Genomic DNA, 26,859 nt, shown 5'->3' with positions numbered 1-26,859 from the left:
ATCCACTTCAGCTAATTTGCCCCTCATACCGTCATAATTTCCTTTGTTCAAATTTAACACCCTGGCTTCAGATTGAACTACCTCACTTTCAAACAAAGTGTAAAATTCTATCATATTATGGTCATTCATCCCTAAAGGTTCTTTAACAGTGACCCGAAACGTTAACGCTGCTTCTCTTTCCACAGATGCTGCCAGACCTGCTGAGTGATTCCAGTATTTCTTCTTTTTATTTCAGATTTCCAGCATCTGCAGTATTTTGCTTTTGTTTTAGTACATTCTCAGTACTGCACTGTAGTCACAACCTGGACCTCAAGGACCTGGAGTAGGGTTTGAAGATTAACTATAGGTATGTATTTGTAAATAAGCCAGTAAATCTAATGCAACACATTTTCTAGTACTAAAATAAGTTGTTTTAATTTTGATAAAGTTTTTACATTTGCACATAAAATCATCTGTATAGTGCAGTAAATGTACACAAAGAGACAGGAAACATGCAGTGAACAGTTAAATTAAAAAATGTTTTTCCATTGCATAGTGAGTTTAAGACACAATAATGAAGGGTAGTCCCTGTGTAAAACCAAAGCTGCCAGCAGCTTTAAACAATGGGCCTGATAACTATAGATGGTGCTGTTTAATAGCAGCTTCAGATTTACGGAAGCTGATCCAATAAATTACCTCCTGGTTCCAGAGGAGGATTTTGTACATGCTGTTTCCTGTAGATCGTTTAAAACAGCACAGTAACCAAAAGGTTCCAGACTGGTTAGCCCACATCCTGTCACCAACAGTCCTTGAGCCCTTTAGCCTTTTGTTCATGTAACAGAGTTGCAGCATTTTTAAAATGAAAGCAGTAATTGTATGGAGTTCTGTTTTTTTTAAAGTAAGAAAGACCAAATTAACTCTCAATGTTTCATGATTTCTGGCTGGATACTAATGTCATCAGACATTGACATTTTGTCTCAATCTTGCATGTGTGACATCAGAAGCGCTATCTGAATTTTAAAGAAATGTTCTAATCCCTACTTTGTTTCCTCTTGCACTTAATCTGTGCCAAAGCAATTAAGTTGTTGTAATCCTCATTAATCAAATGACTATGGTTTGGAGTTAGGAGTCTTTGCAGCTTTTGTTGAGATACCAGGTGGTTCGTTAATGTGAGGATTGATGTACAAGGGAAACATTTCACTGGAATACCTTCCCATTGTTTTGATTTATGCAAAGTGGCATTAAGCTGCCTTTTGTTCTTTTCCAGCCCCAGACTGTCAGGCATTTCCTTCAGAGAGGAGCACTGGATTCATTCACTCCTCTTAACTGCCTTCAAGACAGTCTGACAAAGCAAGACTGCAGCAGGGACCTTTGATTCTGACACCTCCCTGTGTTTCTATGAGGTGTTTTCATAATGGTTCATAAACATCTAGAAAATTATACCGTATGGCAGTCATAGAGTGTGAACTTTGACTTGGAGAAGCCGGTTTGCTCATATGATTTATAGTATATTAAATGTTTGTGATATTACCACAGTGTTGCTTTGCAGACTGTAAAGAGGCTTGGAAAGAAGCTGCACCAACTAGTGTTTCAGTAAATGTCCTAAAAGGGACCAAATCCCTGCTGCAGAAACTTATACATAGGTTGTTAGAAAGAATAAAAGGCACTAGCTGTGTGGTTGCTGAGGCCTACTGATACAGTAGTAGTAAGAACAGGGAATATTTCGCCAAATATAGCTCTCAATGTGCTTTGTTGTGTCAGATGCCTCACAAGGTTAAAGTTTCCTCTGTGTTGGAATCCCTGTATGGGATACGGTGGTGACTGTTGGCCAGGCCACCCGTTGCGATGGCTCTAGTTCGATGGCCACCAGCTTGGGCTTGTGTTCTGACATGATTGGCACTGTAAATTGTCATTAGCTGAGCAATCTCTTGGACCTAAGGATTAAAAAATAAATTAATTTAAAAAGACATCATTCAGAAAATCATTTCTTCACATCAGCCAGCTGTATATTTCGGGAAGCCCGTAGTTTGAAAATAAAAGACATCACATGACTTACATCTGCTGTCATTGTTAAATGAGAGAAAGATCATCCAATGGAACAGAGGATAATGATTACGCTGATTGAACTGAACAGGGAGTCAGTGGGAACACAGTGTCAGACAATTCAAGAGGGAGTTTATTAGCAAAATGAAGTGATTGCATATAAGGGACCTAGTATAGTTTGAGATCTTTGAATCTGGGACTGCCCACATCTATCCCATTATCATCCTTGTGTTCTTGTACTCTTCCAAGTATTAGATTTCACATTTTACAAAGATTTTCTGATTCTAGGCTATTAAAAGTTACAGCTTTTTTTAAAAAAAGTGATTAGTTATCTGTTACTATTTTAACAAATTGCTTCACAGTGTCTCTGAGATTTACTATGTCAGGTAATGAATGCTGAATCAGTGAAAATATTCACAGTGGCAAACAATCACAGAGGGAAGATGCAATGGACTTGGTGGTTAAATAAACCTCACCGTTGCATAAGATCTTGGAAAATGCAGAGCAAACAAGGATGTACATTCTTGACAGTAATGGAAGGTACATACGAGGATAAATTTCCCTGGTTGCCTATACAATTCCTGTCTGCGGGTTTGAGAGAGGTGGGAAGCAAGCTCATCCCCTTCAGGAAGTTAATGAATGCAAGAAATTTGGGAATTTCACATGATTGCAAATTGGTATTTTATTGATTATTACGGATCATAGGTAGGTCAAATTCTATAAGAACCCAGTCTGACTGGAAAGTGTAAGGAGAGTATTCAGATTACAAAGTGGTTTTGTGTTTACAGGAAGTGGGTATTTGGAGTTGGGGGCTAACATGAGCAGAATTTATTTCATGGTAATGGATTTCCTGTGAAACCACTATTTCCCATTGAGGCACCTCAAAGATGATGCATATTGATTAAAGTCGGACTTTACTGGCACCATTTCAAAATAAGGGGTCTCCCATTTAAGACAGATGAGCAGGAAATTCTTCTCTGAGGGTTGTTACTCTTTGGAATTCTCTTCCCCAGAGAGCAGTGGAGGCTGAGTCATTGAATTAATTCAAGGCTGAGTTAGACAGATTTTCGATCTAAAAGGGAGTCAAGGGTTATTGGGGGGCAGGCAGGCATGTGGTGTTAAGGCCACTATCAGACCAACCATGATCTTACTGAATGGTGGATCAGACTCGATGGGCCGAACAGCCTACTCCTGCTGCTATTTCTTATGATCTTAGGTTCGAGATTCTTGCTCCCTGTGTGGACGAGAACAGAGACTTTAGGGAGGATGAGCAAACTGACCATAGCACCGTGGTACAGGGAGCCATTTAAGTGGGGGGAGAAAAGAGAAATGTAGTCCTAATCGGGGATATTATAGTTAGGGGCATAGACACTGTTCTCCGTGGCCAGGATCGAGAGTCCAGAAGGCTATGTTGCCTACCTGGTGCCAGGGTTCAGGATATCTCATCTGGGCTGCAGAGGAACTTGGAGTGGGAGGGGAAAGATCCAGTTGTCGTGGTCCACGTAGGTACCAACGATATAGGTAGACCGAGGTTAGAGGTTCTGCTGAGTGACTATGAGCAGCTAGGGGCCAAATTAAAAAGCAGAACTAAAAAGGTAATAATCTCCGGATTACTACCTGAGCCACGAGCTAATTGGCAAAGGGTCAATAAGATTAAAGAGGTAAACGTGTGGCTCAAAGATTGGCGTGGAAGAATTGGATTAGAATTCGTGGGACATTGGCACCAGTACTGGGGAAGGAGGGAGCTGTTCCGATGGGACGGGCTCCACCTGAATCATGATGGAACCAGAGTCCTGGCGAATTGCATAACTAGGGCTGTAGATAGGGCTTTAAACTAAATAGTGGGGGGGAGAGTTCAGTTGCATGGAAAAACAGGAAGTTAAAGGAGAAGGTAGGAGTGCAGGTTAGTGGTGAGGCTGATTGTTACCAAACTGCAAGAAGTATACTGGTTAAACCAGAAGAGAGAAATAATAAACAGGCAAACAAAGTATCAGTGCTGAGGGACAGGTTAGTGGGTATAGCCCAATTAAGAGTTCTGTATACAAATGCACGGAGTGTAAGAAATAAAGTAGATGAGCTGCAGGCGCAAATTCAAAGGGAAGATTATGATGTGGTTCCCATTGCGGAGATGTGGCTGCAGGATGGTCGGGACTGGGAACTAAATATACCTGGTTATAAAGTTTACAGGAGGGACAGGGAAAATGGCAGAGGGGGTGGAGTAGCCTTACTGATTAGAAATAATATCACCTCATTGGTGAGGAAGGATATAATGAGGGGAAAGCATCCAGTGGAGACCTTATGGGTGGAATTGAGGAACAGAAAAGGATCTAAAACTGTAATAGTTGTTGTGTATAGACCCCCTGGTAGCAGTTCTGAGGTGTTAGATTGTATAAATGCACAAATTAGGCAAGTGTGTAACAAAGGCAGAGTATTAATGGTGGATTTTACACTTAGATTGGGAGAGGCAGACTAGCACCTGTCAGAAAGGTAGTGAATTTCTGGAATGTGTCTGGGATAGTTTCCTACAGCAATATGTCCTTGATGTAACAAGGGGACAGGCAATATTAGATTTAGTTATGAGTAATGAGCCAAATTTAATTAGTAGTCTAACTGTGCGTGAACATTTATCAAATAGTGATCACAACATGATCGAATTCAAGGTAGCGTTTGAAAGTGAAAAGCACGAACAGTTACTAAAATTTTAGACTTGGGTAAGGCTGACTTTACCGGGATGAGACAGAGACTGTCCACGGTAAACTGGGTAGATCTGTTAATGGGTCAAACAAGTGAAGAACAGTGGAGAATATTTAAAGAAACATTTTGTGGGTTTTCGCTGGGTGCTTCGGTTTCCTCCCACCTCCAAAGACTTGCAGGTTGATAGGTAAATTGGCCATTGTAAATTGCCCCTAGTGTAGGTAGGTGGTAGGAGAATGGTGGGATGTGGTAGAGAATATGGGATTAATGTAGGATTAGTATAAATGGGTGGTTGTTGGTTGGCACAGACTCGGTGGGCCGAAGGGCCTGTTTCAGTGCTGTATCTCTAAATAAAATAAATTTAACGAAGTACAGAGCGAGTATATACCTCAGAGAGGAAAAAGCTCTACTTCACAGAAAAAACAGCCATGGACAACTAAAGAGATTAGGGATAGCAGAAAACTAAAAGAAAAGGGCTTACAAAAATGCAAAACGCTGCACAGATCCGGCCGAATGGGATCGATACAAAGACCAGCAAAGGGTCACAAAGCAGCTTATAAGAGCTACTAAAAGGGATTATGAAAGGAAACTTGCAAGGGACATTAAAATCAATAAGAAATTTTATAGTTACATAAAGGGAAAGCAGGTGGTCAAGAGCAATGTAGGCCCACTAAAAGCTGAAAATGGAGATATAGTCATTGATAATGGGGAAATGGCAGACATGTTGAACAATTACTTTGCCTCAGTATTTACACTTGAAAAGGAGGATAACTTGCCAGAAGTCCCAAAAAAAATAAGAGCCGATAGGGGACAGTAAGTAAAACATCAGTAACAAGGAAATTAATGGAACTAAAGAGTGAGAAATCCCCAGGACCGGATGGCTTCCATCAGAGGGTGTTAAAGGAAGTAGGGGAGCACATTGTAGATGCCCTAACTATAGTCTTTGAGTTTCCTAGATTCAGGAGTGGTCCTTCTGGATTGGAAAGTTGCACGTTACTCCACTTTTTAAGAAGGGTGAAAGGGGGAACCAAGGAAATTACAGACCAGTTAGCCGGACATTCGTGGTGGGCAAATTGCTGGAGTTTATAATAAAGGATAGGGTGACTGTACACCTAGAAAAATTTCAGTTAATTAGGGACAGCTAGCATGGATTCATGACGGGAAGGTCATGCCTGACAAATCTCATTGAATTTTTTGAAGGGGTGGCTAAGGTAGTGGAGAGGGGAATATCTATGGATGTTATTTATATGGACGTCCAGAAGACATTTGATAAAGTCCCAAAAGGCAGCACAGTGGTGCAGTGGTTAGCACTGCAGCCTCACAGCTCCAGTGACCAGGGCTCAATTCTGGGTCCTGCCTGTGTGGAGTTTGCAAGTTCTCCCTGTGTCTGCGTGAGTTTTCTCCGGGTGCTCCGGTTTCCTCCCACATGCCAAAGACTTGCAGGTTGATAGGTAAATTGGCCATTATAAATTGCCCCTAGTATAGGTAGGTGGTAGGGAAATATAGGGACAGGTGGGGATGTGGTAGGAATATGGAATTAGTGTAGGATTAGTATAAATGGGTGGTTGATGGTCGGCACAGACTCGGTGGGCCAAACGGCCTGTTTCAGTGCTGTATCTCTAAATAAAAAAATAATAAATATAGCAGCTTTAATGTAATTAAATGTCCCAAGGCACAATTTATTGGAAGGGTTGAGAAAGGCAGAAATAAAAACAAGAAATGCTGGAACCACTCAGCAGGGCTGGCAGCATCTGTGGAAAGAGAAGCAGAGTTAACGTTTCGGGTCAGTGACCCTGTTAACTCTGCTTCTCTTTCCACAGATGCTGCCAGACCTGCTGAGTGATTCCAGCATTTCTTGTTTTTATTTCAGATTTGCAGCATCCGCAGTATTTTGCTTTTATTTGAGAAAGGCAGAGCTAGATGTCATCAGCGTACATGTGGAAACTGACGCTGTGTTTTTGGATGATGCCAAGGGGCAGCACGTAGATGAGAAACTGGAGAAGGCCAAGGATAGATAATTTAGGGCACCGGAGGTAACAGGAGAAGGAAGAGAAGCCATTCCAGGTGATTCTCTGGCTATGATTAGATATATAAGGATGGAACCAAGCAGGTGCAGTCCCACCCAGTTGGACAACAGTGGAGAGGCTTTGGAGGAGGATGGTGTGGTCAACCATGTCAAAGGTTGTAGACAGGTAGAGAAGAACGAGGAGGGTTAGTTTACGTTTGTCACAGTCACATAGGATGTTATTTTTGACTTGAGATCCGTTTTGGTATTGTAACAGGGATAGAAATCTGATTGGAGGGATTCAAACATTGAGTTCTGGGAAAGATGGGCATGGATTTTGGCAACACGTTCAAGGACTTGAGAGAGGAAAAGGAGGTTCAAGATGGGACAGTAGTTTGCAAGGATGGAGGAGTCCAGTGTTTGTTGAGGAGAGTGTTAATATCAGTAGATTTAAAAGTGAGAGAACTGTTCATATCAGTTAACATGGGAACTAGGAATGGAGGTTAGGTGGTCAGTAGTTAAGTGGAAATGGGATCGTGGGAGCAGGAGATTGGTTTCATGGATAAGATGAGCTCACAGACGGAGTGAGGAGAGATAGAGAAACTATAGAAAGATGCAAGTTCAGGGCTAGGGCAGGAGAGAACCTTAGAGGAAGTATGGCTCAGTGGGCTGGTGACAGGGAGGAAAGTGACTGACAGCTGATCTGATAGTCTCAATCTTAGTGACAAAGAAACCCATAAGCTCCTCGCACTTGTAGGTAAAGGTGGAGGAGACAAGGGAGAGAGATTTAAGAAGATGATTTGCAGTAAATAAAAGAAGTTGGGGTTATATTTGCATTCCAGGATGATTCTGAAATAGTGAGCACATTTGGCAGATGAGAGCAGGACCCAATAGTGTTTTACGTGGTCCACCCAGATCTGGCAATGAATGGCTCAACCAGTTATCCGCCATGTCTGTTCAAGTCTGCATCAGTTGGACTTAAGGGAGTTGAGAAGAGGGCTGTACTGGGAGAATGGCCAGGGTGACAGAGTAATGGTTTTAATGGGGACTATCAAAGGTGGAGGTGAGGGTGTGAGTAAGCCAATCAGTAGCTGCAGAAATACCATGTATCATACCATACCTTGCAGGACTCAAACAGCAATTCCTTTTTACTCAGAGTCATTTTGAAGATGTTCCTGTTTGTTGCCCCAAATGATGAAACATGCTGGTAATCAAAACTCTCCACAGACTCCGCATCTCCTTGTTTGTAGAGAGCAACACCCTTTGCTCCTACTGCCAGCCACTGTGTTTGAGCCATGCTCCCGGCAGAATCCTGTAATGTATCAGAGGCCAAACTTTATCCACTCTTAAAACAATCAATTGTCCTGCACTCCCATTGCATCCCAGGGTGGTGCAGTCTAGTTCAGGCCAACATTTGAACCTGGAACCTTCTGTGTGATTCAGACATGAGGAGGCATTGGAAAGTCTGCTACTGGGGTCCTAGGTCGGGATATTTAACTATAAGGAAAGCTCATATCATCAACCTTTGGTTGGGGGTTGGGGGGGGGGGGGGGCGGGTGATAAAATGGAAGACAACTATGACTTAAGGTGAATAAAAATAGAAAGTGCTGGAAATACTGAGCAGGTATGGCAGCATCCATGGAGAGAGGAGCAGAGCTGGTGCTCCAGGTCCATGACAGACCTGAAAAGTTAACTCTGTTTCTCTTTCCACAGATGCTGCCGGACCTGCTGAGTATTTCTAGCATTTTCTGTTTTTATTTCAGATTTCCAGCATCTGCAGCATTTTGCTGTTATGTCTTAAGGTGACTTTCACTATCATGGCTAACACCAATGTATTACAAAGAATTCTCATTAGCTACACCATCTGTTTTGTTTATTTATATCTTTCTAGTATTTGAATTTTGTTTTAACATGAAAGGATGACCATGTCAGTGATGGATTTTCTTGACTGAGTTGCTGAGCAGGATTAATATTACTAGATACAGGGTCATGACTAGGAGTTATTAAGTCCAACAGTATGACTGGACTTTATACCAGTCGAGGTAGCCAGTAATACTGATGTAATCCAGCTTCCCTGTACAATTATAAGCTAGTTAGGCTTCAGTTGTTGCAAACCAATAAGGGTCTATAAAATGGGACAAAATTACTAAATACTTGGAGAAACTTGAGTTAATCAGGATTAGCTAGTATAGAATTCTAGAAAGGCAGATTCCACTTGACCAACCTTGTAGTTATTTATAGTAACAAAGAAGGTAAATAGAGGGTGTGGTTTATATGAATTTTCTAAAATATTTGATACCACTGAGACTTGTAGATAATGGCATGGATTTACAACCACATGGATAGCGTGATGATTGGACTTATAATTGTACAGGTCTCAGTTGGAGCTGCTCTTATTTTCACATTGACTGGGTGGGATAGTAAAGGGTGATGGGGAATGACTGGGTGGGATAGTAAAGGGTGATGGGGAAATGACTGGGTGGGATAGTAAAGGGTGATGGGGAATGACTGGGTGGGGTATTAGAGGGTGATGGGGAATGACTGGGTGGGGTATTAGAGGGTGATGGGGAATGACTGGGTGGGGTATTAGAGGGTGATGGGGAATGACTGGGTGGGATAGTAAAGGGTGATGGGGAATGACTGGGTGGGGTATTAGAGGGTGATGGGGAATGACTGGGTGGGGTATTAGAGGGTGATGGGGAATGACTGGGTGGGGTATTAGAGGGTGATGGGGAATGACTGGGTGGGGTATTAGAGGGTGATGGGGAATGACTGGGTGGGGTATTAGAGGGTACGGAAAGTGAACAGGTGACTGGGCTTTTATTCATTCACAGGTCGTGGACATTGCTGGCAAAGCCAGCATTTATTGCCCAAACCTAACTGCTCTTGAGAACATGGTGGTGAGCCACTGCCTGGAATAAAACTTGTTTGCTAGACCATTTGAGAGGGCAGCAAAGAGTTAATCACATTGTTGTTGGTCTGCAGAAACATGTAGGCCAGACCTGGTAAGGGCAGCAGATTTCTTTCCGTAAAGGATATTAATGGGATTAGAATAGTTAGATGCTTGATGGCCGGCATGGACACGATGGGCCGAAGCGCCTGTTGCTGTGCTGTATAACTCTATGACTTTAGTGGACCAGATGGGTTTTTACAACAATCTGGTAGTTTCATGGTCACCATTACTGAGACTAGCTTTTTATTCCAGATTTACTTAATTAATTGAATTTTAAGTCCCCTGATGCCATGGTGGGATTTAAACTCATATCTCTGGATCATTAGTCCAGGCCTCTGGATTACTAGTCCAGCAGTATAACCATTATGCTACTGTACCGTACAGTATTAAAATGTTGGGAAGTGAGCAAGTGATCGGGTGGTGTACTAAACGGGAGGGCGAGAGTGGGTGGGATATGAGAGGATGTGGAGAGTGTGCAGGAGAGCAGATTACGTATGAGGGTACAGGAAGTGCGCAGGAGAGTTTTGAGCCAGTACGGCGGAGAGCGGGAGGTGAATGAGGGGGTACGGGAAATGAGGGGGTCAGCAGGTGGGGTATGTACAAGACAAGACCTATGGGAAGAACTGGCTGATTTTGCTCCAGACTACTGGTTACAAGAACTGTAGTTGCCTGCACTGATGTTAACATTTTACTCATGTTGATTTCGATATATTTGTTCAAATAACGGTAAAGGGGGTGTTAATGAGAATCTTGATTTTTGATACTTTGAGAGCAGATTGGGTGTTTTAAGAATGTTCTTTTCTGAGGATGGGAATTATGACCATAGTCACTCATGTTTGTTTATCGATTGGCTGAGTGTGTTATGCGGGAACGGTGTGTGTAAAGATATTACACTAAACATATAAATATAGGTATTTAAATTAATATTTTACTGATGCTGAGGTTTGGCAGCTTTCATTCACTTCAAAATGCAGTAACTCAAACCAGCTCTGATCCAACCACTTAACCTCCCACTCTAAGGGTGGGCTGAGGATAGACCCAGTTACGTCAGTATGCAAACATTAATTACATCAGTATAGTTGTGAACCATTAACCATTTTAACCACTTCTGCTTGCTTACACAACCAGATGTGAAACCTGTTTAAATAAATCACTGGAATGTGTATCTCCTTGTAAAGCTGAGTGGCTCAGGTTAAAGCAGAAGGCAAATGGTGTCACGAGAGACTTAGAATATCTATGGCTTTCAACTGGATCATCCGATCAACCTAATTCAGCCAAGTCAAACAGTAGCTTCGGAACTTGTTCTCCCAGCATCTAATTGGAATAAAAAGATCAATGTCTGAGGGATGAAGGAAGCTTTGTCTGAGATCAGCAGCTGTTGTTGATGGAGCCAAACCCGTACAAGCACAACTGTCCCGTCCTTCATATCAGAGTTCCTCTCCCTTGCTGGAGAGGATGTCAGAAATTCCGGGTTTGAAATTTTCATATGACTGTCATGGAATTTCACCGTGCCCCCTTTGCACATTTTTTGCTTGTCTGTTATCTGCAAATGGTTCAAAAGGGAAAATGAACAGAATTACCAGAAAAAAAAGATTCTGCTCAATAAATAAAAGAGAACCTGGATAGTGCTGGATGCTGCAGGGGCAAATAGATCCTCTCCTGTATTAGTGTAGGGAATGTATTTCCCCACGCACTAGATACATAGATTCTGATACAAAAACACATGAAATAAACTATCCAATGCACCTACCATAAATACATCTACTTCAAACAGTGTGGCTCCGTATCCAGACCATTCCCTCACTATGCTGAGATATGTTCTCATAGCCTCCAGCTGGGTCATTCCCTGAAGTTGTTTCCACTGTTCAACGATGGTGGCCATTGAAGCTGCCGCCTCCTCTTTCAGCCGCACTTTTAACAGCTGATCCTCCTCGAGTTTTTGTTTGTGGGTTGTGCTGCCCCACAGGCTCTTCCCCAGGGCTCCTGGCAGGAAGTGACTAAAGCCTTTATTATTTGTGCCATTTGTGGAAAGTAATATCTTTACAGATTGCTGGACCTGAACCTGAAGAACATGCACAGGAAACAACTCCTGGAGTTTAGGCAGTGGCACATGTGTGGTGAAATCACGGATTGTAAACTGCAGTCTCAGGGCAGCCAGCGCCTGCAGAGTTTCTTCCGATGCAGGGAAATAGCCTTTGGTTACCATCTCATGAGCCTAGGCCACAAACAAAGCAAATTTCTTTGATACAATGTATAGCTGCCTGGTACACATAGGGGGATTCAAAAATAGGACTGCGTGCACAAAACACACTAACAGACATCTATGGAATTGGTCAGAGATGTCTGGAACCTGGAGCATAGTTGTTGCACTGCTGATGAGGGCTGGAACTTATGCCCAAGGGTTCCATGAGAATTAAAATCATCGGAGCTACTTGTAAATTTTTCAAGTGAATTATATTCAGCAAATTACTTGTACATTTCAGGTGAAGAGGGGAAAGTGATAATGGATCGTGTTGCATTACTCAGGTGAATTGGAAAATATACTAATGCTGTGGCAGGGGGTTACTGGGGAGGGCAGATCATAGAGAGATACAGCACTGAAACAGGCCCTTCGGCCCACCAAGTCTGTGCCAACCAACAACCACCCATTTATACTAATCCTACATTAATCCCATATTCCCTACCACATCCCCACCTTCCCTCAATTCTCCTACCACCTACCTGCACTAGGAGCAATTTACAATGGCCAATTTACTTATCAACCTGCAAGTCTTTGGCTGTGGGAGGAAACCGGAGCACCCGGCGGAAACCATGCGGTCACAGGGAGAACTTGAAAACTCCGCACAGGCAGTACCCAGAACTGAACCCAGGTCGCTGGAGCTGTGAGGCTGTGGTGCTAACCACTGTGCCACCCCAGATGTTGGGGTTCAGCAGCAATGTGGGGAGGGGAGATGCTCAGGTTCAATATTGATATATCTAGCACAGCTCCATAATTAAATATAAAAATAATTTGGAATTTTAATTATTAAACTGAAGAAAACTCATGTTTTGTCTTATTTTGTCTGAGCTCGACCCATAAGATAAATTATAAACAATTATTGTTTACAGAAAATGCAATGTTAGTTGGAAACAACTTTGATCTTTTGAAGAAGTATACATTTATCTTCAAGATTAATTTAAAATAATTTGGAAAAACACTTATTTGAACAGTTACAGTTCAACATATGTAATGAGATACAACAAAGAATAGAAGTGGTATAATCACTTAGTTTGGATGTGGAGAAAAGATTGAGAATTGGGATTGTAGTGCTTTACTGTTATGGCTAACCAAATGGTGGGGTAGCCCCGACAGGCTGAATGGCCATCCTGGTCCTATTTTACCTGTTCGAACAGGAGAGTGAATTCCATATTGCTCTTTGGAACATTGTCTGAATCCAGGAAACAGTACAGCTTGAAACAAAGCTTCCACTGATTTTCCAGCTCATCCACGTTTGCAGCACAACTGGAAAAAGGAAGCAAAAACCACAAGTTCAAACACGTGTCATCCTAACCCTCCTTGGGGCTGCAGCACGGCTCAGTAACTGAATATAGAACATTTCATAAAGGACCATTTGCTGTTGCAGTGAACAGAAGATCTTGTCTCAAACTCTTGGCGCTTCTCCGAATGACTCTCGTTAAACGGGGCAGGTATCTGTTTTAATTCATTCTCGGAATGTGGGTGTTACTGGCAAGGCTGGCATTTATTGATCACCCCTCGTAGCTATGAGAATATGGTGGTTAACAGAGTCTTGCTTGCTCAGCCATGTTGGTGTGGGACTGGAATCACATTAGTCCCAGACTGCGTAAGAACAGCAGTTTTCCATCCCGAAAGGACATCAGTAAACCAGTTGTGTTTTTCCAACAAGCTCACAGCTTTGCGGTCACTTTTACTAAGACAAGCATTTTTTTTATTCCCAGATTAAAAAAAAAAAAATCACAATTGAAGTTTTCTAATTGCCATTGTGGGATCTGAATTCATGTTCAACGGATTTTTAGTCCAGTAACAATTACACTACTGTACCTTAAAAAAATACTATTTGGGTGTAATTCACCTTAATTTTTCTCATTATTTCAACTGGGGTCAACAATCATGTAAGCATTTTCTTGCTTCCAGTGAATTGAAGTGTGATTTTATACACATAATATCTGCCACTCTAGCATAGTCCAGCATTCATGTAATTTACTCAAGGGAAATATAACTAGCCGTCTTATGGTGGCTTGGCTTAGTAGTAGCACTCTTCACCTCTAAGTCAGAAGATTGTGAGTTAAAGGCCTGCTTTAATGACATGACCATAATCCAAGCTGCACTGACGGAGGGACAGCATCATGGAAGCGACGTAAAAAAAGGACTAGGCTAATTAGACCCTCAGGCCTGTCTGCCATTCAATAAGATCATGGTTGATCTGTGACCTAACTCCATATACCCGCACAAATACAAAAGAAAAATACTGTAGATCCTGCCTGACCTGAGTATTTCCAGTGTTTTCTGTTTTTGTTCCATATACCCACCTTTGTTTATATCCCTTAACGCACTTAGTTAACAAAATCTATCAATCTCAGATTGAAAATTAACTATTATTCTAGCATTAATTTTCATTTGCAAAGAGAGTTCCAAACTTGTACCACTCTTTGCATGCAGAAGTGTTTCCTAATTTCACTCCTGAAAGATCTGGCTCTATTTTTTTAGACTATTCCCTCTAATCTTAGATGCCCCAACCAGCAGAAATGGTTTCTATCAACTCTATCTATTCCCCTTAAAACCTTAAATTTTGATCAAATCGCCCCTTAACCTTCTAAATTTCAGGAAATGCAACCAAGTTTGTGTATTCTGTCCTTGTAATTTAACCTTTGGAATCCAGGCATCAACCTAATTAATCTACGGTGCGCTCCCTCCAAGGCCAATATATCCTTCCTTAGGTGTGGTGCCCAGAACTGCTCACAGTACCTCCAGGTATGGTCTAACCAGGGCTTTGTATAGATATAGTATGACTTCTAACCCTTTGTATTCTAGTCCTAGTTATAAAGCCCAGCATTCCACTAGCCTTTTTGATTGTCTTCTGTATCTGTTGATGACATTTTAATGATCTATGCACTGGGGCACCCTAAGTGTCTTTGGACTGCCACTGTTTTTAGTTTTTTTTTACCATTTAGGAAGTACCCTGTTCTAGCCTTTTTAGATCTAAAGTGGATGATCTCACATTTGCCTACTTTGAAATCCACTTGCCACAGTTTTGCCCATTCACATGATCTATCAATATCTTTGTAATTTTATGCTTCCATTTGCATAGCTTCAAATGCCACCTATCTTTGTCACATGAAAACTTGGATATGTGACTTTCTAGCCCATCATTTCAGTTATTAATAAATATGATGAATAGTTGAGGCCCCAACACATTTCCTTGCGGGACACCACTAGTCATATCCTGCCAATTAGAGTACCTGCCAACTATCCCTACTCTGTCTCCTGCCACTCAGCCAATTTCCTAACCAGGTCATTAATTTGCCTTCAGTTCCATGAGCTTCAACTGTAGCTAACAGTCTCTTATGAGGGACTTTATCAAATGCCTCTGGAAATCGATATAAATAACATCTGTAGACATTCCCCTGTACACTTATTTAGTCACCTCTTCAAAAATTCAATTCAATCAGGTATGACCTACTCTTCAGAAATCCATGCCAGCTCTCTCTGATCAGAAAGTTTTCAAGGTGTTCATTCACCCTATCCTTAATTATACACTCTAGTAATTTCTTGGACAACAGATATTAGACTAACTAGTCTATAATTCCCCATTTTCCTGTCTCTCCTTTCTTAAATAATGGAACGGTGCACAATTTTCCAATCTAAAGGAACAGTTCCCAAATCGAGAGAACTTTGGAAGATAATAATGAGGGCATCTGCAATGATCTCACCTACTTCCTTTAAAACCCTCAGATGGAAGCCATCTGGTCCTGGGGATTTGTCTCAATTTAGTGCCATTATTTTCTTCACTACTGTTATTTTGCTGAGTCCCTGATTCAATATTAGTTTCCTTGGCAAGTCCAGCATGCTATTCTCTTCCTCTACTGTAAATACTGACACAAAGTAATTATCCAAAATGTCCACCATTTCCTTATTTCCATTGACAATATCATCGTTCAGTTTTCAAGGGGCCCCCATTGCCCCTGACTACCCTCTTTTTAATATAATGTAAATATTTAAGTCAATTTGATATTCCTTGCAAGTATTGTCTTCCTTTTTATAGCTCTATCATCCTTTGCTGTTTTTTGTATCTCTTCCAGTCCTAAGGAACTGTGCTACTTTTTGAACGCTTTTTCTTTTGGTTTTGTGTTGTCTGTTACTAGTCATACACAGTTATTTTTCTTGAGCAAGTACAGCTCTTAGGGGTAGAAACTGGTTCTGTATTACATTAAATCCTTTCTTGAACATCTCCGACCGACAGATTTGCCCAGTTTACTGTGGACAGTCTCTGTCTCATCAAATTGAAGTCAGCCTTATCCAAATCTAGAATCTGAGTTGTTTCACATTTCTCTCTGTCAAATACTACGTTGAACTCTATCATATTATGATTATTATTAATTAAATGTTCACGTATTGTTAGGCCATTATCTAAACCTGGCTCATTACTAAATCTAATATGGCATGCCCTCTGTTGGTTCTACGACATATTGTTGCAGAAAACCATCCTGGATACATTCAGGAAATTAACTATATTTGGCAGAACCCTTAGGAGTATTGACAGGCAGAGAGATCTGGGCGTACAGGTCCACAGGTCACTGAAAGTGGCAACGCAGGTGGATAAGGTAGTAAAGAAGGCATACGGCATGCTTGCCTTCATCGGTCGGGGCATAGAGTATAAAAATAAGCAAGTCATGCTGCAGCTGTACAGAACTTTAGTTAGGCCACACTTAGAATACTGCGTGCAATTCTGGTCGCCACACTACCAGAAGGACCTGGAGGCTTTGGAGAGGGTACAGAAGAGGTTTACCAGGATGTTGCCTGGTCTGGAGGGCATTAGCTGTGAGGAGAGGTTGGATAAACTCGGATTGTTTTCACTGGAACGACGGAGGTGGAGGAGTGACATGCTAGAGGTTTACAAAGTTATGAGCAACATGGACAGAGTGGATAGTCAGAAGCTTTTTCCCAGGGTGCAAGAGTCAGTTACTAGGGGACATAGGTTTAAGGTGAGAGGGGCAAAGTTTAGAGGGGATGTGCGAGGCAAGTTCTTTACACAGAGGGTGGTGACTGCCTGGAACTTGTTGCCGGGGGAGGTGGTGGAAGCAGGTACCATAGAGACGTTTAAGAGGCATCTTGACAAATACATGAATAGGAAGGGAATAGAGGGATACGGACCCCGGAAGTGCAGAAGGTTTTAGTTTAGGCAGGCATCAAGATCGGCGCAGGCTTGGAGGGCCGAATGGCCTGTTCCTGTGCTGTACTGTTCTTTGTTCTGTTACACTGGTCTGCTTATCCCAATCTGTATGAACATGAATGTCCCCCAACCTATGCACAACTCCCACTACGGTCTTAAATCCTTTTCTGTTTCTTTATTCTATCCATAAAGCCTCCACTATCTGCTTATCTCTCATTACATCCTGTCATCACTGAAGTGATTTCATCCTTAATCACAAAGGCTATTCCTCCCCCTCTACCATTTCCTGTAGATCTGAACCTGGTGCTGAGGAAGTCAGAGGGGCAGTGCTGAGGGAACACTGCACTGTTCTAGGTGTCATCTTTTGATCCAAGGTAAACCAAGGCCCTATCCTCCCTCTTGTTGGATGAAAAAAATTACATGGATGAAGAGGAATTCTTCCAGTGTCCAGTCAACATTCCTGAAATAGATTATCTGATCATTTAACAGATTGTGGTTTGTGGAATCTTTCTTTGTGCATTTTGGTTCCCACATTACAACAGTGACCATACTTAAACACTTCCTTGAAGTGCTTAGGGATTTCCTAACGATGTGAACAGAGCTCTGTAGATATCTGTAACGATACCATTTTTTTTTCTTTGCATAACCTGTACCTGATGCTGAGTATCAGATAATTAAAAGGCAGAGTTCTGGCCCCTTTGAAAACAGTTGTCGTGAACATTAGTTACTAAACAATATGAAATTTAGAAATCATCTTTGGATATTTACTTTTCAAACCTGGTTATAATATCGGCTACGATAGTGTCATTTGCCACGAGCCGCTGATCAGTGATGTTCTGTTCAAAGAGAGCAAACCTATTGCGACTTTGTTCTAAGCCGAGTCTCACCAACAGAATCTTCACAACCTGCCGAGCAATAGAGGGAAGAAGTGAGCTTATATTGGTTACAGTGGCATGTGGATGGCTGTGTGTGTGTGATGTCTTAGTATGTGTCAGTGTTGTGAACATAGGACTTTGTAGTATGATTGTGTTTTAAAAACTGTGATCTTTAATGCAATGTAAAAGACTCTGAGGAGACATGTTACCTCACACCAAGTCTGCCCAGAAATGGGCCAGGGGTCTTGATTACCATGTCAACAAGGAACCCAGATCAAAGACTGTTGAAAGCAGAGTGTAAGATTGTAACACCGGAAGGACAATGGGTTTTGCTCTCCCAGACTCTCAGATCATAAAGAGGGAGCCAGAAGCTCTAAAAATGCAAATTTGAGTTGCAATTGGTAACACTTGAAAACAAAGGAAGGCCCATGTGGTTTTGCTATGGCCAGACTTATGGACTCTAGATATTGTAAAAGGTAAATGACTATTGAATCGTGTTCTGGATAAATTCAACAGGCTTTCCTAAATCTGACAAGCTGTAAGGAAGGCAAGAACGTGGCAGATGGAATATAATGTGGAAAAGTGTGAGGTTATCCACCTTGGTAGGAGAAACAGTATTTCTTAAATGGTAAGAGTTTAGAAAGTGTAGACCCTGGTCAATAAGTCACTGAAAGCTAACATGCAGGTGCAGAAAGCAATTAGGAAGGCTAATGGTATGTTAGCCTTTATCACAAGAGGATTTGAGTACAGGAGTAGTGAAGTCTTCCTTCAATTGTATAGAACCTTGGTTAGACTGCACTTGGAGTACTGTGTGCAGTTTTGGTCCCCTTACCTTAGGAGGGATATTATTGCCATAGAGGGAGTGCAACGAAGGTTCACCAGACTTGTTCCCGGGATGTCGGGACTGTCCTATGAAGAGAGATTGGGGAAACTGGGCTTGTATTCTCTAGAGTTTCGACGAATGAGAGGTGATCTCATTAAAACCTACAAAATACTTAAAGGGATAGACAGGGTAGATGCAGCTAAGATGTTTCCCTTGGTTGGGGAGTCTAGAATCAGGGGACACAATTTCAAAATAAGAGGGAAGCCACTTAGGACAGAGATGAGGAGAAATCTCTTAACTCAGAGGGTTGTGAATCTTTGGAATTCTCTACCCCAGAGGTCTGTGGAAGCTCAGTCATTGAGTATGTTTAAAGCAGAGATTGACAGATTTCTAAATACAAATGACATAAAGGGATATGGGGATAGTGTGGGAAAAAGGCATTGAAGTGGATGATCAGCCATGATCATATTGAATGGCAGAGCAGGCTCGATGGGCTGAATGGCCTACTACTGTTCCTATGAAGAAAGGAAGACGGGAAGACCAGCAGTGGCAGCCTCAGAAGAGAGAGAGCAAACAGCTGCTCTCAGAACACTGATACAGAGAAAGACTGTTAAGATTTGATCGCAGTTTGAAGGTTTGCAGAGCAGAAAAGACCAACAGGGTCCCATAGATTGCCTCATTAACAGAAGATTAGTTGAGTGTGCTTGGATGAAGTGAGCGAAGAGGACACTGGCTTTGTTAAGGACACTGGCTGATCAAACCCATTGCAAGTGGAGTTTGCAGGCTTTTAACTGCAAGGATACCTTTTTGCTGAGAAAACTGTGCAATGTGTGTGGTTTTCAACTGTTTTAATAAGTTAATGGAAAATACCTTTCTCTTTAATTTAATGTATTTGCTACCTAAGTACTGTTTAGTTAATGTTGGTTTTTAGTTTAGATGTTATAGTAAAAGCCTTAGAATGTGAAATCGTGTCGTGTAATTCTTTAATTGGTCTGGGGAGATCATACCACTTGTTTTAAAGTCAACGGTCTCAACTCAGGTTGTAAAAGTCAGTCATCCCTGACCATGCAACACATTCCTACCACAGCAATAACAGCAAGGCTATAGTGATGCAGTTGGGAGCAATGGGGAGTTAAAAGGGGCGCTACCTCCCACTGAGCCTAAGTACATAATCTGCCTGTTGTGGTACCGAATCAGACCAACCATGAAGTGCCACTTTTGAGTCCCAGTGAAAACAGAGTTAGCTACTCTTGGTCAGGCCTGGCCTCACTGGTTTTGGATGATGGAGGGTAAAATCAGCCAGGGTTCGTGCTCCAAATCACTGCCCACTGACCCTGAAAACACAGAAAAATTTACAGCACAGAAGGAGGCCATTTGGCCCATTGTGGCCACAAAGAACAGTACAGCACAGGAACAGGCCATTCGGCCCTCCAAGCCTGCGCCGATCTTGATGCCTGCCTAAACTAAAACCTTCTGCACTTTCGGGGACCGTATCCCTCTATTCCCATCCTATTCATGTATTTGTCAAGATGCCTCTTAAACGTCGCTATCGTATCTGCTTCCACCACCTCCCCCGGCAGCAAGTTCCAGGCACTCACCACCCTCTGTGTAAAGAACTTGCCTCGCACATCCCCTCTAAACTTTGCCCCTCTCACCTTAAACCTATGTCCCCTTGTAACTGACTCTTCCACCCTGGGAAAAAGCTTCTGACTATCCACTCTGTCCATGCCACTCATAACTTTGTAAACCTCTATCATGTCGCCCCTCCACCTCCGTCGTTCCAGTGAAAACAATCCGAGTTTATCCAACCTTTCCTCATAGCTAATGCCCTCCAGACCAGGCAACATCCTGGTAAACCTCTTCTGTACCCTCTCCAAAGCCTCCAGGTCCTTCTGGTAGTGTGGCGACCAGAATTGCACGCAGTATTCTAAGTGTGGCCTAACTAAAGTTCTGTACAGCTGCAGCATGACTTGCTTATTTTTATACTGTAAGCCCCGACCGATGAAGGCAAGCATGCCGTATGCCTTCTTGACTTCTTGGCCACGCTGGCCAAAAAAGAGCAATCCAGTCTGGTCCCAACTTCCAGCTCTTGGCTGTACGTGGCTGGCGCAGTGGTTAGCACCGCAGCCTCACAGCTCCAGGGACCCGGGTTCGATTCCGGGTACTGCCTGTGTGGAGTTTGCAAGTTCTCCCTGTGTCTGCGTGGGTTTTCTCCGGGTGCTCCGGTTTCCTCCCACAAGCCAAAAGACTTGCAGGTTGATAGGTAAATTGGCCATTATAAATTGTCACTAGTATAGGTAGGTGGTAGGGAAATATAGGGACAAGTGGGGATGTTTGGGAATATGGGATTAGTGTAGGATTAGTATAAAATGGGTGGTTGATGTTCGGCACAGACTCGGTGGGCTGAAGGGCCTGTTTCAGTGCTGTATCTCTAATCTAATCTAATCTCAACTGCATATCCGAGTGCTTTTTTAAATGCTATGAAGATTTCTGCCTCTACCACCTGTTCAGGCAGTGAGTTCCAGACTCCCACCAAACTCAGTAAAAAACATCTCTCAACTCCCCTTTAATCCTTCCACCAATTACTTTAAATCTAATTACTGATCTCTGCTAAGGGAAATAGAGTAGATAGGAAGGACCTATCTCAGCAAGAACTATACAGTGGTGATCCTGGGGGACTTTAATTACCTGAATATTGATTGGGATAGTATTAGAGTAAAGGGAAAGGAGGGGGAGGAATTTCTGAAATAGAAACAGAAAGTGCTGGAAATACTCAGCAGGTCTGGCAGCATCTGTGGAGAGAGAAGCAGAGTTAATGTTTCAGGTCAGTGACCCTTCTTCAGAACAGGCAAAGGTTAGAAATGTAATAGGTTTTAAGCAAGTGAAGCGGGGTTGCGGGGGAAAGAGAACTAAAGGGAAGGTGTGTGATAGGACAGAGGGTCACAGAATAACTGACAAGGAGGTCATGGGGCAAAGGCAAAGAGAGTGTGCTAAAGGTGTGGTGAAAGACAAAGCATTAGTGCAGAGAGAGTGTTAATGACAGAATAATGAGCTGAGAATAACGACAGAATAATGAACAGCTCTGTCCAAAAGCACAAACATGAAAAACACAGTTTAAGGCAGGCAGATGGTAAAAAAAAATGATAAAACAAAATAAAATAATAAAAAAGGCCGAGTCATGCTCTGAAATCACTGAACTCAATGTTCAGTCCGGAAGGCTGTAGTGTGCCTAATCGGAAAATGAGATGCTGTTCCTTGAGCTTGTGTTGATGTTCACTGGAACACTGCAGCAGACCAAGGACAGAGATGTGAGCATGAGAGCAGGGGAGTATGTGTTGAAATGGCAAGTGACAGGAAGCTCGGGGTCATGCTTGCGGTCTGAGTGGAGGTGTTCCACAAAGCGGTCACCCAATCTGGATTTGGTCTCCCCAATGTAGAGGAGACTGCATTGTGAGCAGCGAATACAGTATACTACATTGAAAGAAGTACAAGTAAATCGTTGCTTCACCTGAAAGGAGTGTTTGGGGCCTTGGATAGTGAGGTAAATGGGCAGGTATCACACCTCCTGTGATTGCATGGGAAGGTGCCGTGGGAACAGGACAAGGTGTTGCTATGGGTAACCGCAAAATATCATACTATCAGTAGAAGAGGTGGTAGAGGTAATGGACGGGGTGAAAGTTGAGACAGGAGGTAATGGAAAGGCTGGCTATGCTTAAAGTGGCTAAGTGGCCTGGTCTGGATGGCTTGCATCCCAGGTTTCGAAAGGAAATGGGGGTGGAGATAGCAAAAGGGCTTACCATAATCTTCCAATCTTCCCTAGATACGTGGTGGTGCCAAAAATTGGAGAGTTACAAATGTGAAACCCAGAAAGGGTGTAAAGACAGTCCTAGTAATGACAGCCCAATCAGTTTAACATCAGTGGTGTTGGTAATGTTTCAGAAACAATAATGAAGGATAAAATCAACCAGCACTTGGAAAGGTTTGAGCTAATTAAGGAGCCAGCACAGATTTGTGAAAGGCAGATCGTGCTTGACTAATCTAATGGAATCTTTTGATGAAGTAACTGAGAAGGTAGATGAAGGGAATCCAGTGGATGTTGTCTATTTAGATTTCAAGAAAGTGGTCAACAAAGTACCACATAAAAAGCTGGTTAACAAAATTGAGGCCCGTGAAATAGGAGGGTCAGTGCTACAAGGTTTGGTTGGAGATGCTGGGGTAGTTCTCCTTGCAGCAAAGGAGATTGAGGGAGATTTGATAGAGGGGTACAAGATTATGACAGGTTTAGAAACATATAAACATAGAAAATAGGACCATCACCCTCACCAGTATCCAAAATGGAAAACCAATTAGCAAGCGAGATCGTCACAGGGGACTCCTGCACTACCTTCCTGGTTCTCTTAGACTGCATGGCTGTCACTCATTCCCTATCTGCGTGCATGCTCCAAACTGTCGTGTGACCACCTTCCTAAATGTGCTATCCACTTAGTTCTCTGCATCGCGGATGCACCACAGTGACTCCAGCCACCGCTTGAGTTTCGAAGTTCAGAGCTCAAGCTTGTGCAGCTGGTCACACTTTCTGCGGATGTGTTCATCTAGGACACGTGGCGCGTCCATGATTTCCCACATCACAGGCTGTACATTCCACTCGGTCAAGCTGCCCTGCCATTCCTTAGCTTTACACACTATAGCTTACCAGTTACTCACAAACCAGCTCTTTGCACTGTACTGAAGCAAGAATCAAATACTGGAGGGCGAAGAAAGTAGAAAAAGGAGCACCTCCTCCACCACTCACCAAACTCTAATCTCCACACTCTGTTTGCAATCTGCACACTGTTTGCAGGCTGCACCCAGACCTCTGTATTTATACTTTTTGAAGCTGGAACTGCAGCAACCAGATTGGACTGGTCAGCTACTTAACTAGTACAGCCTGTTAATACCTGCCTAAGACTGGAAGAAACTTACTTTACTTTCTTAACCCTACTTTAGTTAGAAGGTAAATCCCAGTTAAATGCTAACTGCAGACCAGATTTTTTGAAAGATAGCAACACTTAAAATCCCCACTCACCAAACTTGTATCTCCACACTCAACTTGCAATCTGCACTCCATTTTCAAAACTTCATGAAAAGAGGAGCTCAGATACGCCAAGGTCGAAGAGGAAAACAAATCTGCAATATTCGGTTCTGAATATTTTCCATAGTTTCAGATTGAATTCAGATAAGTATTGAAAAGTGACCGAAGGGGCGTAGTTGCTTATCTGCAACCAATTTACGGTACAGTGACTGACGCGCGAGCACCTCACCCAGCCCAAGGAAAGGAGCTGGCTGAGTTAATAATGTTCTCCACCAGAAATGAGAGAGAAATGCAGTAAGATTCAGAGACACAGTAAATGAAGCAGAAAAGAGAGAGTCAAAGGCAGAATTATGACAATAGTCCAAAGATAGTGAGTTGGAGCTTTGAAGCAGAATTCCACCCTCCTCCGCCTGACTGAACCTGTTTTCACACTGAACAACTTCTCCTTTAACTCCACTCACTTCCTCCTAATAAAAGGTATTGCTAATGGGTACTCATGTGGGCCCTAACTCTACCTGCCTTTTTGTGGAACATTCCTTGTTCCGGTTCTACTCAGGCCCCCTCCTTCACCTCTTTGTCTGGTACATTGATGACTGTATCAGTGTCATTTCTTGCCCCGCCCTGAACTGAAAGATTTCATCAACTTTGCTTCCAATTTCCATCCTTCTCTCACCTTCACATTATCCAACTCTTCCCCTCCTCAACGTCTCTGTCTCAATTTCTGGCGATAGGCTAACAACGAATATTCACTATACTGACTCCCATAGCTACTTTGACTACACCTCCTGTTCTGATGATACAACCTACCATAACAGCACTTCTGATGTCTTCCTTTTACCTCAACCGAGGACTCCCCTCACACTGTAACTAACAGGGGCCTCGACCGTGTCCATTCTATTTCACATATTTCTGCTCTCATCCCTTCCCCTTCGTCCCAGAACCATGATAGGATTCCCCTTGTCCTCACCTTCCACCCCATCAGCCTTTGTATTCAGTGGATCATCCTCCACCATTTCCGCCACCTTCAGCATGGTGTCACCAACAAATACATCTTTCCCTCCCCTCCCCTTTCAGCACCCCAAAAGGACCCTCCCCTCCACAACACCCTGGTCCACTCCTCAATTACCCCTTCCCCTTCCCATGACACCTTTCCATGCAAGTGCAGGAGATGAAACAACTGCTCTTTTATCTCCTCTTTCCTCACCATCCAAGGGCCCAAACATGCCTTCCAGGTGAACAGTGATTTACATCTACTTCTTCCAATTTCGTATTTGCTTCTCTCAATGCAGTCTGTTCTACACTGGGGAAACCAAATGCAGATTGGGTGACCACTTTGCGGAAAACTTCTGTTCAGTTCCAAGCATGATCCTGAGTTTCTGTTCACCTGTCATTTTAATTCACCGCCTTACTCTCACACTGATCTCTCTGACCACGGCTCCCTGCAGTGTTCCAATGAAGCTCAACGTAAACTCAAGGAACAGTACCTCATCTTTCAATTCGGCACTCTACAGCTTTCCAGACTCAACAATGTGTTCAACTATTTCAGATCATAATCTCTGTCCCTGTTTTGTTTCCTTTTTCTTTGCAGGTTTTGGTTTTAGTCTCCTTTTTCCCCTTGTTTTTGCTTTCAGACGGCAGCTGTTCATCATTCTGGCCTTCACACCTCCTCTTAAACACGTCTTTTTCTTTTACCTGTCCCATTATCATTCCCTTGGGTCCTGCATCATCAACACTTGTGTCATTTAATCTCTCCTGTCTTCCACCTTATCACCAACCTTCCCTTTTGTTCTTTTCCACCCTCCCCCCTTTCACTTTCTTAATCCTGTTACATATTACAGGAATAAGGAAGTCCTGCTACAATTGTACAGGGTTTTGGTGAGACCACACCTGGAATACTGTGTGCAGTTTTGATCTCCATATTTAAGAAAGGATATATTTACATTGGAGGCGGTGCAGCAAAGGTTCACTAAATTGGTCCCTGGGATGAGGGGGTTGTCGTATGATGAAAGGCTGAGTAAATTGGACCAATATTCTCTGGAGTTTAGAAGATAGCGGCGATCTCATTGAAATATATAAGATTCTGAAAGGGCTTGATAGGGTAGAAGCTGAGAGATTGTTCCTACTGGTCAGGGAATCTAGAACACGGGGACAGAGTCTCAGGATAAGGGGTCAATCATTCAGGACTGAGATGAAGAGAAATGACTTCACTCAGAGGGTTGTGAATCTTTGGAATTCTCTACCCGAGGGTTGTGGATGCTCCATGACTGAATATATTTAAGGCTGGAATAGATAGATTTTTGGTCCCGCAGGGAATCAAGGGATATGGCGAGTGGGCAGGAAAGTGGAATTGAAGCCCAAGATCAGCCATGATTGTATTGAATGGCGGAGCAGGCTCGATGGGCCATATGGTCTACTCCTGCTCCTATTTCTTGTGTTCGTGTTGTGTACATTTATAACTTTTCCTAGTTCTGATGAAAGGTCATTGACCTAAAATATTAACTCTTTCTCTCTCCACAGATGCTGCCTGACCTGCTGAGTATTTCCAGCAATTTCTGATTTTTACTATTATTAATAATTCTTTGTCTATGCACTCAGTGATAAGTTAACACTGTAGTGAGAGGCACAGGATTTTATAGTCTGTTATAAATATATTTCCTCCTCAGGAGTTTGGAAAGCACTGATCTCATGGTTTGATCAATTCCACCTCTTACCTCAACAGCGGTCGTATGAGAATTGATGGTGATCCTGCAGAATTTGGAGCCAGCGTAGTGGATAGTGCAACTCATCTCCCGTCGCTGCATCAAGACCAGAATTTCCTCGGAGGATGGTACACATTCCCTACATTTGGTTTTCTCCAACGAATCTGTGATGAATTCTACGTATTTATCTATTTCAGTCCCTGGAAACTGGTTCTGTGACCTGTGCAGAGTAAAAATGTAACAAAGGAGAAGTTAATCACAAACACAAAGAGAACATTATGACTCCCAACTGACCCAATCCACTCTGA

General features: G+C 42.7%; 1 protein-coding gene across 3 annotated transcripts in view; it reads right to left on the bottom strand.

Moving 5' to 3' along the window:
* Nucleotides 1–405: 405 nt before the first annotated feature.
* Nucleotides 406–26,859, bottom strand: part of plekhh3 (pleckstrin homology, MyTH4 and FERM domain containing H3) — a 103,220-nt gene continuing 76,766 nt past the window's right edge. For 2 of the 3 annotated variants that reach the window (XM_068013700.1, XM_068013702.1), the window contains 6 exons: nt 26,564–26,771; nt 17,852–17,988; nt 13,056–13,176; nt 11,425–11,889; nt 7,842–8,033; nt 406–1,913 (listed from right to left, as the gene is read on the bottom strand). In XM_068013700.1, coding sequence (XP_067869801.1) covers nt 1,746–1,913; nt 7,842–8,033; nt 11,425–11,889; nt 13,056–13,176; nt 17,852–17,988; nt 26,564–26,771 — 1,291 coding nt within the window. In that variant the 3' untranslated portion in view covers nt 406–1,745. Of the gene's footprint in view, nt 1,914–7,841; nt 8,034–10,420; nt 11,218–11,424; nt 11,890–13,055; nt 13,177–17,851; nt 17,989–26,563; nt 26,772–26,859 lie in introns of those variants that run through there. The other variant, XM_068013701.1, reaches the window with a different exon arrangement.

This window comes from Heterodontus francisci, chromosome 33, assembly GCF_036365525.1.
Source record: "Heterodontus francisci isolate sHetFra1 chromosome 33, sHetFra1.hap1, whole genome shotgun sequence".
In the NCBI taxonomy this organism is placed as follows: Eukaryota; Metazoa; Chordata; class Chondrichthyes; order Heterodontiformes; family Heterodontidae; genus Heterodontus; species Heterodontus francisci.
Note: the sequence above shows the minus strand (reverse complement) of the source record. Positions and strands in the feature narration are given on the sequence as shown.